This window comes from Megalobrama amblycephala, linkage group LG14 (assembly GCF_018812025.1).
Source record: "Megalobrama amblycephala isolate DHTTF-2021 linkage group LG14, ASM1881202v1, whole genome shotgun sequence".
NCBI lineage: Eukaryota > Metazoa > Chordata > Actinopteri > Cypriniformes > Xenocyprididae > Megalobrama > Megalobrama amblycephala.
In genome coordinates, this window is record NC_063057.1 from 15,355,976 (window position 1) to 15,369,872 (window position 13,897).

The 13,897-nt window shown below is 36.3% G+C and overlaps 1 protein-coding gene across 1 annotated transcript in view; it reads right to left on the reverse strand.

Moving 5' to 3' along the window:
- nrip2 (nuclear receptor interacting protein 2) overlaps positions 1–13,897 on the reverse strand; it is a 32,151-nt gene that overhangs the window by 11,133 nt on the left and 7,121 nt on the right. The window contains exon 2 of the mRNA XM_048155968.1: positions 2,317–2,682. Within this exon, the coding sequence (XP_048011925.1) occupies positions 2,317–2,682 (366 nt within the window). The remainder of the gene's footprint in view (positions 1–2,316; positions 2,683–13,897) is intronic.

The following is a 13,897-nucleotide window of genomic DNA, read 5'->3' on the forward strand; positions in this document are numbered from 1 at the left end:
ATTTATGAGCTTCTACAACTTTCCACAAACTGATCATAGAAATAAAAACAGTATAAATAAAAATGGTAACACTTTACAATAAGATCTAATTTATTAACATTAATGTATTAACCAACATCAACTAACAATGAGCAATATATGTGCTACAGTATTTATTAAACTTTGTTTATGTTAGTTAATAAAAATAGTCATTCATTGTTAGTTCATGATAGTTCACAGTGCATTAACTAATGTTAACAAATGAAACCTTATTGTTTGTGTTTAGTAAGATTAAGAGAAAACTGTTATTCATTTTTATGGTAACGCTTTACAATAAGTGCAACCATAATCGCACTCTCTCAATATTCAAAGTGCAAATAAGACCAAATTTTTCTCTTTTCTACAGAGCTGAGAGATGGTTACAACTACACTGCCCAGCCTAAAATAGCTTTCATATTGAGAGATATCTGTATTCATCAGGGAGCCGCTTTCAAAATGCGGGTATTGAAATCGCGTTTGAATGCGCGCTCGCGTTAACTTTCACTTTCAGCAATTGGGCGTAACTCTGTAAATATGGAGCGGAAGCTACCGTTATCCAACTGAATTAAATGTTTTTTTATTTAAATACAAAGCTAAACGACAGTGGAGGCGTAATGTAAATGTAGCTAATTAACCACTCTGTCATGGCAATGTCACGAGACTACTTTTCGCCTCCACGAGAAATCCCATCACATTTTAGTCTCGCGAGATCTCGTCACACCCCTAATATATATATATATATATATATATATATATATATATATATATATATATATATATATATATATATATATATATATATAATTTATTTATTTATTTATTTGAATTCATTTCCAGAACTTCTCCAAATGTTCGAGATTATATATATTTGGGTCATTAAGATTTTAATGTTTTTATTCAGCAAAGACATAAATGTAATCAAAAGTGACAGGAAAGGCAATTATTGTCAGGGTTATGTTGTTCAGTGTTCTTGTGTTTTCATTCATTTGCCTGTATTTCTTGAGTTTAGTCTTGTGAATTCCCTTGTTCCCATCAAGCGTGCCACACGAGTCCTGAAAAGTGAAGCCAAAGTGTCTCGATCGCCCCCATGTGGCTGGATGCAGTATAGGTCATAAACCCCGCCCTCTCCGTGTATTGTAGTGGAACGTGAGACAAACTGTCAAATTACACGTCAAAATATCTAAAGATGGTTTCTGTCATTTTAGTTTTTGTCACGCTGATGTTGTTTAAAGTGTTCGTTCTTTAAATAAGTCTGTTTTTAGTTAGTTATTGATGCGGGCTCTGACCTCATGATTGACAGCTGAGATTGACAGCTTCTCTGAGCAAAGTAGTCACTGAAGCACCAACTAACTTTTTTTCTGGATCTTTGGGAGGAGATTAGAGATTTAACTTTAATTTCTACATTTCCAGAACTGTTTATTTCACATCAACATAATGAGTTGGCCTGCTTTATTAACCGATTTTGCAGGAGTGTGGGCGGGACCTCGATATCGCGGCTCCACTTCACGCTCACTATTGTGCAGACTCGGGCTCCAAGTTCACTATGCACAGACTCTAGACTCAAGATGTCAGCGCCATATTGGCACACTGGCGGCTTCAGTTACTACAATGGAAGATAGTGAAGATGCGTCATCCATCTTTTTTTTACAGTCTATTGTTCCCATTCACTCAGACATGTTCGACGTTACATCGATACTCACGTAATGGGCTCCCAGGCGAGACCCCATTGCGTCAGTATTGACGTAACAATAGTAGCCTAGACGTTAGTCACCTTGTTTACTAATGAGTTTCACCTGTGTCTAGTTGCCTTTGTTTGTCCCCAAATATTTTTGTTTTTTCTTTTTGATCAAATAAATGTTGCCTTGGTGATCAAGAAACTACTTTAATAAACATTTTAAAAGTAGTACCGCCCCAAATTTTGAACGGTAGTGTATATCTTATTTCAGTATTTAGTTCCTTGTGTCTAATGTATGAGTTTTTGAAGCTTTGAAAATGATGGGTCAGATATATGTTATGTCACCATACAATGAGTCACTTGCGCCCCAGTTACGTCATCTCTATTATAAACTTGGCATGAGTTGTTACACTGATTTGGGATTTTTAGATGCACACTGGCCCTCTAAAACCCTCTCAAACCCGACCGTCGAGAACAATCGACTGTGAGGAAAATAAAACAATGAGTCATAGGGAGCCAGAGCTGGTGTTTTGTCATTACAGCAAGCTGTTATCGCTTCTATTATGGGCAGAGACAGCTGAAAAGGCTGAGGCTCAGCTCAGTTCATCTGTGCGAATGCCTACCTTACACTGGACCACTAGAGCTGAGAGGGTGGATGCTCTCTCGCCCTCTTTTAGGCCTTTCTTCCTCTCTCCTTCTCCCATTTTATCTTTCTGTTTGGACTCTGTCTTCCCGCCTGCATCGCTGCTGTCCTCTTCATCTTCATCGTCCCCATCTTCATCAGACCTGAGGCTCTTCTCGCTCTCCTCCGGAGACTCCCTCTCCTCCGTGGAGTCATCCACTGTGCTCTCGCTCCTCTCCTCCGGCTCTCCACTCTCTTTGCTGTCTGCCAGGGGTGAGCGAACATGAGATGGGATGTCCCGGGCCTCTCCACGCAAACGTGGAATGTTGCCCTCCAGGAGGCGTCGCTGCACGATGCTGTGGGGTTGCTGTATGGGGCAAACATGAATAGGAAGTGATGTCATTGAGGCAAATTTTCTGTATGCATGGAGAACCTATAGGATACAATATCTATAGATGTTCAACTACATTTACCTAATACTGTTTATATAAGTAGTATGTTTTTTATGACTTCTTTAAATTATGAGAAAAAAGTCATTAAATTACGAGAACAAATTTGTTAAATTACGAATTTGTTCTCATAATTTAACGACTTTTTTCTCGTAATTTAATGACTTTATTCTCAACATTTTATCTCGACTTTTTTCCCGAAATTTAACTACATTTTTCTCATAATTTAACGAATTTGTTCTCATAATCTAACGACTTTTTTCTCGAAATTTAAAGATTTTTTTCTCGTAATTTAACGAGTTTATTCTCAACATTTTATCTCGACTTTTTTCTCGAAATTTAACGACATTTTTTTCATAATTTAAGGAATTTGTTCTCATAATCTAACGACTTTTTTCTCGAAATTTAATGACTTTATTCTCAACATTTTATCTCGACTTTTTTCTCGAAATTTAACGACATTTTTCTCATAATTTAACGAATTTGTTCTCATAATCTAATGACTTTTTTCTCGAAAGTAACGATTTTTTTTTCGTAATTTAACGAGTTTATTCTCAACATTTTATCTCGACTTTTTTCTTGAAATTTAACGAGTTTATTCTCAACATTTTATCTCGACTTTTTTCTCGAAATTTAACGACATTTTTCTCATAATTTAACGAATTTGTTCTCATAATCTAACAACTTTTTTCTCGAAATTTAATGACTTTATTCTCAACATTTTATCTCGACTTTTTTCTCGAAATTTAACGACATTTTTCTCATAATTTAACAAATTTGTTCTCATAATCTAACAACTTTTTTCTCGAAATTTAATGACTTTATTCTCAACATTTTATCTCGACTTTTTTCTCGAAATTTAACGACATTTTTCTCATAATTTAACAAATTTGTTCTCATAATCTAATGACTTTTTTTCTTGAAATTTAACGATTTTTTTCTCGTAATTTAACAAGTTTATTCTCAACATTTTATCTCGACTTTTTTCTCAAAATTTAACGAGTTTATTCTCAACATTTTATCTCGACTTTTTTCTCGAAATTTAACAACATTTTTCTCATAATTTAACAAATTTGTTCTCATAATCTAACGACTTTTTCTCAAAATTTAATGACTTTATTCTCAACATATTATCTAGACTTTGTGACTATAATGTTTGGGCCATTTACACAACACCATTTTCAACTAAAAATGGAAAACTTTTTAATGCGTCAACGGCGTTTTGGAGCCTGAAAATGCAAACTTTTGAAAATGGGATTCAAAGTGCACGTTTTTAAAAACGATACCATTTCTATCCCTGTGTAAACTACAAAAACGCGAAGTTGTGAAAATGTTGACGTCATGCACATGCATATCACATGCTCAGACCTTATTCAGAGCAGCGCCATGAAAGCAAGGCAGTGAGGGATAGACTTGCTGTGTTTTCAATGGCATCTGCTGTAAAAAGCTGTATAAAGTTTCCAGATCACTTATAATTTTCCACAGCTCATGTTGTCTGGAGTGTTTTGTCTACTGAAATTCCTTGGAAAGATATTTTTGCAGTGTTTCGTCATCAGAACAATCCAAAAACACATTAAAAAACAGTGCAACCCACTAAAGAGATGTCTATCCCTCACAGCCTCGCTTTCATTCCCGTTAAAAATTAAAGACGGCGCTGCTGTCTATTGGCGCATAGTGTTTCTTTACAAAGTGACATCGCCAACTACTGGCCTGGCAGTATAATACAGCATTTTTAATTGTTTTCGCAGATCCGTGTAAAAGGGGATTGTTTTGACAATGTCGTCGTCTGTACACGAAAAACTTTTCTGTTTTTAGCATATCATTGTCGTGTAAACGTACCCTTAGGTACTAATATTTGAAATGTTTATTATTGCAAAATGCATACTATTTTTACATTTTATTTCTTATAAATAGTAAAATTTACAGAATGCAGTACTCTAGTATTCTACTTCAAATGTACAATAGCCCATGATTGATCAGTAAAACTGCTGGGGAAAACTAATTTCTAAATTGTGACACTTATTTCTTGCAATAGGCTCCTCGTGGAGCTATTTTGTAGAATGTTATTTTGCTGAGCATATTGACAATACATGTAAATTGTTTTTCCCTTTTACATTGCTGAAGTTCGATTGCCTGTGGGAAATAAACAAGTTTATGGATGTTTTATCAGTCAGTTTTTCATCATTGCAAAGTCAGACAGTAAACAGGTGTGAAGTAAACAGAGTCACTGAGTGCTGAAGTGAACTCCATTAACAAACATGTCGGCTCCAGAACGACTCCCATCACTTTAATTACTGCTGAAGTCTGTGTGTCTGCTTTGGCCATGGTTCCCGAAAGACACCATTAACTTGCAGCATGCTATTTAATCTTAAGTAGAAGTAAATAGTTTTTTTTTCCCTCTCGAAACTGTAAGCAAATGTTTTAAGGCTGTGAGTATCACTCTATCAACCTTCTTTGTGCAATTGTGCAGTTTTAACAAACCGATGCAGTTCAATTCTCATTCAACAGGTATATTTTATAACAGTATAACACTAAAAAATAAACCTCTTAAATAAAAATTCTCATAGTTTTCTTGGGTTCCTGATGCAGTTGATGTAGAGAAGCAAACCACTGATGCCTATATTTCAGTTTCATTGGCCGTTTGATGCGATTCTATTATGCTATCATATTTCTTTCGGCTAGATAGCACAATTTCAGAAAAACAAATCCTGCAGATTGTTGTTTATGACAGATAAGTGAATATTAGATAAAGAAGGCAATCTGTGCACTGTACATGTGCAGGTGCTGTTACTGTCTATGAGATTGCTTCTTCCTATAACTTAGTTAGAGAACAGCTTCCATTTCCACAACAGGGCGACCCAAAGAGACCAGACTGCAATTTGATCTGCTTTTAAAAATTTCTCTGCCTCTCTAATAATACAATTATCAGGACCTCTTGAAAGTGCCACTCAGATATTCTCAAAGGGGGAAGCTGAAAATACACAGAGAAACCTAGATCTTCCCTTCCTTTCCTATCCCATCTCTTTCATCTGCTACATGTAGTGCTGTTCTTTTGTAACTCAAAGCATATACTCATCCTATTCGAAAATTCAGCTTAAGATGATAGCTGCAATTTGGAAAGTAGTATAATATACAGTTGCAAGAAAAAGTATGTGAACCCCTTGCAGAATCTGTGAAAATGTGAGTAATTTTAACAAAATAAGAGAGATCATACAAAATGCATGTTATTTTTTATTTAGTACTGTCCTGGATAAGATATTTCACATAAAAGATGTTTACATATAGTCCACAAGACAAAAAATAGCTGAATTTATTGAAATAACCCCATTTATGAGTATGTGAAACACTGATTCTTAATACTGTGTGTGGTTACCTGGATGATCCATGACTGTTTGTTTGTTTTGTGATGGTTCTTCATGAGTCTCTTGTTTGTTCTGAACAGTTAAACTGAGCTCTGTTCTTCAGAAAAACTCTCCAGGTCCTGCAGATTCTTTGGTTTTCCAGCATCTTCTGCATATTTGAACCCTTTACAGCAGTGACTGTATGATTCTCAGATCCGTCTTTTCACACTGAGGACAATTGAGGGACTCAAACACAACTATTAAAAAAGGTTCAAACATTCACTGATGCTCCAGAAGGATACACGATGCATTGAGAGCCGGGGTGAGAACTTTTTGAATTTGAAAATCAAGGTAAATTGTACTTAATTTGTCTTTCGGAAACATGCAAGTATCTTCTGTTGCTTTTGAAGGGCAGTACTAAATGAGAAAAAAAAAGATATTTAAACAAAATAAGAACAATTTGGACTTCTTCATCCTGTTCAAAAATTTTCTTAATGCATCATGTTTCCTTCTGAAGCATCAGTGAATGTTTGAACCTTTTTAATAGCTGTGTTTGAGTCTCTCAGTTGTCCTCAGTGTGAAAAGACGGATCTCAAAATCATACAGTCACTGCAGGTTAAAATTTGCAAAAGATGCTGGAAAACTGAAGAATTTGCTGGACCTGGAGGATTTTTCTGAAGAACATTGGAAATCATAATGTAAAAAATGTTACATATGCATATGAATTTTTTAGTTGTTTAGTCTTTTTTTATTGATATAGGTGGGCGGAGAAAAATATTAGGTCTTTGAAAAGGAATGAAATGTTATATCCCAAGTACATGAGCACTGAATCAGAAAGACTTTAAATTTATTCATCCTGTGCTTGTGTCAACATTTTTCTACCATCGTGCTATAAATGTGACAGCTCATCAAAACATTATCACTAGGTATTTCCTCCAGCTACGCAACAACACTATTGATCCGCAGCTGTGGGTTAGATGGCATGTAATAGCATTTTTATAATAGACTTTTGTATATTGATCGAAAAACAGTGCACTGTTCACATGGCTGACAGCAGAATCTCCAGTCACAATAAGAGTTTGATTTTTCAATGGACATGCATTCAAGACTTACAAATTTATAGATTTTCATCTTCTTTCATCAGATAAAAAGTCACAGAGGTTGCAGCAATCTGTTTTCTTATTAATTGATCTTTACAAAGTCCAATACCATGTTATCAGACACAAGCTACATATCCTGACAGGAAGTCAAAGGCTTGAGATAGTATTGCAAAGCTCATTTTATCCCGGCATAATGAGATGACCTCCACAAGAGCCCTTATGTTCCCGTTGACACCCTCTTACAAAATAAGAAAAACCATCCAGCTGTGACTTGGCTGTTGACGATGCTTCAGATGCTCTTTATTGCTGCTGTGCATCCAAAGGCAGGTCAATTAGATTGTTATAATTGATTTGATTGATTACATTGCCTGAAAGCAAAAGCATTGCTCTTGTGTCTGACAGCTTGAAATTAATGTTTTATTGAATTGAATTGTTATAAAAAAATGTTGTTATTAAAAAATTGTTATTAAAAAACAAGCAAGCCCAGCCCAGGTGAGAAAAAGTAACGCAAAAGTAATGTAACACATTACTATCCATAAAAAGTAACTCAGTAACGCAATTAGTTACTTTTTTAGGGAGTAGTACATGCATTACTTCTAAAAGTAACTTTCCCCAACACTGGATGTTGCTTTAGCCTTAAAAAAAAATCTGCCTTGCATCACTTTCTGAATGATGACAACATCAGTAAAATGAATCTCTGAGAGCCTTTAAGTTACATGTGAATGGAGAAAACGGTTGAACACCATAATTGGCCATTATTTTATTTTATTGAAAAGATTAATAATGTGAGTTAACACATCAAGTTAACTGGGCTGTGATGAATGTCATTACAGCACTCTTCGTTTTAATGAGGTGTGTGACCATGCATGTGTACGTGTGTAAATACATGGTCAGGGTAATTCATTTTCTGTGGGAATCCTCTGATTCACCTTTACATCTGGGAACGTGTATATACATACTTCATTAGGTACTGGGTTGGACCCTTTTGCCTTCAGAACTGCCTTAAAGGTGCCCTAGAACGTGTTTTCACAAGATGTAATATAAGGTGTCCCCTGAATGTGTCTGTGAAGTTTCAGCTCAAAATACCCCATAGATTTTTTTTTTAATTATTTTTTTTAACTGCCTATTTTGGGGCATCATTATAAATGCGCCGATTCAGGCTGCGGCCCCTTTAATTCCTCGTACTCCCTGCCCCTCGAGCTCGCGACTGCCTTAAACAGCATAAACAAAGTTCACACAGCTAATATAACCCTCAAAATGGATCTTTACAAAGTGTTCGTCATGCAGCATGTCTAATCGCGTAAGTATGGTATTTATTTGGATGTTTACATTTGATTCCGAATGAGTTTGATAGTGCTCCGTGGCTAAAGCTAACATTATACACTGTTGGAGAGATTTATAAAGAATGAAGTTGTGTTTATGCATTATACAGACTACAAGTGTTTAAAAATGAAAATAACGACAGTCTTGTCTCCGTGAATACAGTAAGAAACGATGGTAACTTTAACCACATTTAACAGTACATTAGCAACATGCTAACGAAACATTTAGAAAGACAATTTACAAATATCACTAAAAATATCATGTTATCATGGATCATGTCAGTTATTATCACTCCATCTGCCATTTTTTGCTATTGTTCTTGCTTGCTTACCTAGTCTGATGATTCAGCTGTGCACAGATCCAGACGTTAATACTGGCTGCCCTTGTTTAATGCCTTGAACATGAGCTGGCATATGCAAATATTGGGGGCATACATATTAATGATCCCGACAGTTACGTAATAGTCTGTGTTATTTTGAGATTCGCCTGTTTTTCAGAGGTCTTTTAAACAAATGAGATTTACATAAGAAGGAGGAAAGAATGGAGTTATGGAGAGTGTACTAATGAGTGAAGGTCTTACGGGTGTGGAACGACATGAGGGTGAGTAATTAATGACAGAATTTTCATTTTTGGGTGAACTAACCCTTTAAATCTTATAATGTAAGTATTCTTAGATATTTTACTGGAAAACGAACGATTATATTTTACAGTCTTTCTACTTCAAAATGTCACATTTAATTCAGTGTTGCTTTGTAATTATTTGTGAAATGTACTAGCAATTTCTGACTGAACATTGTTCATTTTATTCAGGGAACATGTAAGGTGAATTCAGATAAAATAGTTTTTCCTTCTGCTTTTAAAGACAAAAACAAAATGCAATTACCCATGTTTCTCTCTGTCTGGGTTTGCTCATAGAGCAGGCTGGATTGATTTTGACAGGATTGATCACAGCATTATGTTTCTCTCTCTCTTGCCCTCTTTCCTTTGAGAGCTGGCTGTCACTACAGCCGCAGTTACCTTGATAGAGTGATGCTCTTGTGTGGTTCTGATGGTGATTTGAAAAGACTCCGTAACCTTGTGCATCAGATTATATAAAGTCATTGACACACCAGACATAATAAAAAAATCTCTAGTCAGGACATAGAAATGGCCTCCTTTCATAATAAGATGAGAATCTTATCATATACAATCAAGGTAAAACAGTCACGTAAGAGGCACATATTGCAGTTACGAAACATCTTAAAAGAGAAGTTTTTGTGTGTATTTTTTCAATCTTATATAAAGACTTCTTAATTGTCATTTTAAATTCAGAAATACAACTGACAGATTATGATCAAATGCAAATCTCCCCTCTAAATTTGTGCAGTCCCACCAGAAGAATTATTTAAAAATCCATTTTGAATTGTGGACACTGCAAGGGCCTGCATGAATGATTCATGATTCATTTGCGTAGGTCTGTGAATTAGATGTGTGCTATTATTGGTAGTTTGGGGACAATTGCCATCCCTGGTTTTAATGAGAAAAATATCTGTCCTAACCTGACAGAGCTGATCATTGTATTATCAGAAAATTATGTTTGGCCTAGAACAGCATGTCCAAAACCACTGTGCTGTTGAATTGTGGGTAAATAGAGGTCAGTGTCTATTAATTGTGAACTTACTGAGGTTTGCAGCATGGGTCATGGCATGGGGCACTGCATTGTGTCCCTATCACAGGATTTTGTTTCATAACTTTAAGACATTGTTGCCATTAATTGAGTAGTGACCTGCGTGGGTTAAAATGTAACCTGAACTCTATTGAAAATAGAGGTTCCAAAATTTTTTTTTTTTTTTTTTTTTTTACCATTTTTTAGTTAATCAAAGAACTTTATAGTGAACATTTAAAGAACCATTTTATTCTTAGGCCCTGTTTACACTAGTGCCTTTTCGTTTTAAAACGCATAACTTATGCTGCGGTTACACCTGTTGTTTACACTATGCCAGTGTTTTCAAACCTCAAAAATAGAGACTTTCGAAAACGCTGTAGACACCGTTTTAGTTTGAAAACGCCGGGGTTGCATTTCAATATAAACGAACCAAAATGGAGACTTCTGAAAACGATGGCATGGCTGCCCGCGTTCGCTCTGTGTATCCTTGACGACCGTGTAAACAATAACATGGAGACTGAATTGCAATCTTTGCTGGCTTTGTTGTAATTTTTAGCAGCCATTGTGGACTTAAACTCTGCATTTTTAATATTGCAGCTGCCTACATGCACAAGAGGCAACTGTTTACACTTGTACGTGCATGCCCAGTGTGCATGAACGGTCATGTGACATGCGTTTTTGGCCGTGTAGTTTAGGCCCCGTTTTTGTTTTAAAACGGCGTTTTAAAGGTGCCCTAGAATCAAAAATTGAATTTACCTTGGCATAGTTGAATAACAAAAGTTCAGTACATGGAAATGACATACAGTGAGTCTCAAACACCATTGTTTCCTCCTTCTTATATAAATCTCATTTGTTTAAAAGACCTCCGAAGAACAGGCGAATCTCAACATAATACCGACTGTTACGTAACAGTCGGGATCATTAATATGTACGCCCCCAATATTTGCATATGCCAGCCCATGTTCAAGGCATTACACAAGGGCAGCCAGTATTAACGTCTGGATCTGTGCACAGCTGAATCATCAGACTAGGTAAGCAAGCAAGAACAATAGCGAAAAATGGCAGATGGAGCAATAATAACTGACATGATCCATGATAACATGATATTTTTAGTGATATTTGCGAATTGTCTTTCTAAATGTTTTGTTAGCATGTTGCTAATGTACTGTTAAATGTGGTTAAAGTTACCATCGTTTCTTACTGTATTCACGGAGACAAGACTGTCGTTATTTCATTTTTTAAACACTTGCAGTCTGAATAATTCATAAACACAACTTCATTCTCTATAAATCTCTCCAACAGTGTGTAATGTTATAGCTTTAACCATGGAGCACAGCCTCAAACTCATTCAGAATCAATGTAAACATCCAAATAAATACCATACTTACGCGATTAGACATGTTGCATGACGAACACTTTGTAAAGATCCATTTTGAGGGTTATATTAGCTGTGTGAACTTTGTTTATGCTGTTTAGGGTAAGAGCGAGCTCCGGGGGCGTGGAGCACGAGCAATTAAAGGGGCTGCAGCCTGAATCGGCGCATTTATAATGATGCCCCAAAATAGGCATTTAAAAAAATTAATTAAAAAAAAACTATGGGGTATTTTGAGCTGAAACTTCACAGACACATTCAATGGACACCTTAGACTTATATTACATCTTTTGAAAACACGTTCTTCGGCACCTTTAAAATGAAAACGATCCTCGTCTACACTGGCGTTTCCACATGCTTTTCAGAAACGATCTCCGTCTACACCACACAACCAAAAACACACGTCACATGACCATTCATGCACACTGAGCATGCGCGTACAAGTGTAAACAGTTGCCTCTTGCGCATGTAGGCAGCTGCAGTATTAAAAAAATGCAGAGTTTAACAGCACAATGGCTGCTAAAAATGACAACAATGCCAGCAAAGATTGTAGTTCAGTCTCCATGTTATTGTTTACACGGTCGTCAAGGATACGCAGAGCGAACATGAGCAGCCACGCCATCGTTTTCAAATCGTTTTTGTTTATACTGAAACGCAACCCCATCGTTTTCAAACTGAAACGGGGTCTGCAGCATTTTTGAGGTTAGAAAACACTAGCGTAGTGTAAAAGACAGGGGTAACCATAGCAAAACTTATGCGTTTTAAAATGAAAACGCACTAGTGTAAACGGGGCCATAGACGAAGGTTGTTTCTGAAACGTTGTGGAAACGCCAGTGTAGATGAGGATCATTTTCATTTTAAAACGCTGTTATGGAATCATAGATGCCATTAAAGAACTTTTATTTTTAAGAGTACCTACATGATTTGGGCTTTTACCCCATAAGAGATTGCTCTCTTTTGCTCTCTTTGTGTGATTATCGGCTAATGGCTAATTATCAGACAGCAACAGGCTCCTCTCTCTCATTCAGAGGGTCATGTGACCTGCTTAATGGCTGATCCCCCACCCCAGCACCAGACAGCCAGCTGCTCTCTCTCTCTCTCTCTCTCTACCTATTCATCTTAACCATTTTCCTTACCTTCTATGAAGCTGCCGTACAGCTGTTTATTTTCCCCCCTGACACAGGTAGTATTTTTAGCATCTCTCCTGAAGGAACATTTTGTATCTCAGCTCTTGACAATTCCTCAGAGATAGAGACGAGGGATTGGGGTGAGGAAAAAAGGTTCAGCCATTCATCAAGTAACCCTAATAATTAGCGGTAATGTTTCTCATTGGTAAAACAGGATCAATGAGGCCACTGAGGAGTTCTAGTCAGGACACAAAGCTCCCATTACTCACTTTACACTATTTTGTTTTTGTGTCAATAGTACACTCTTAAAAATAATAGTCCCAAAAAGAGATTTTTGCAGCGATGCCATAGAAGATCCATTTGGGGTTCCCCAAAGAACCATTAACTGAACAGTTCTTTTTCTTAGAGTAATAATCTGAAGAACATGTTTACTCTATAAAGATCCTTTTCGTGCAATGGAAAGATGGATGTTCTTCATTAAACCGTAGATGCCAGTAGAGATCCATTATTTTTAAAGGTGCCATAGAACGTCTTTTTAAAAGATGTAATATAAGTCTAAGGTGTCCCCTGAATGTGTCTGTGAAGTTTTAGCTCAAAATACCCCATAGATTTTTTTAAATTCATTTTTTTAACTGCCTATTTTGGGGCATCATTAAATATGCGGCAGCGGCCCCTTTATACAGACTACAAGTGTTTAAAAAATGAAAATAGCGACGGCTTGTCTCCGTGAATACAGTAAGAAACGATGGTAACTTTAACCACATTTAACAGTACATTAGCAACATGCTAACAAAACATTTATAAAGACAATTTACAAATATCACTAAAAATATCATGTTATCATGGATCATGTCAGTTATTATTGCTCCATCTGCCAATTTTCACTATTGTTCTTGCTTGCTTACCTAGTCTGATGATTCAGCTGTGCACAGATCCAGACATTAATACTGGCTGCCCTTGTGTAATGCCTTGAACATGGGCTGGCATATGCAAATATTGGGGGCGTACATATTAATGATCCTGACTGTTACGTAACAGTCAGTGTTATGTTGAGATTCGCCTGTTCTTCTGAGGTCTTTTAAACAAATTATATTTATATAAGAAGGAGGAAACAATGGTGTTTGAGACTCACTGTATGTCATTTCCATGTACTGAACTCTTGTTATTCAACTATGCCAAGATAAATTCAATTTTTAATTCTAGGGCACCTTTAAGTGTAAGGGAT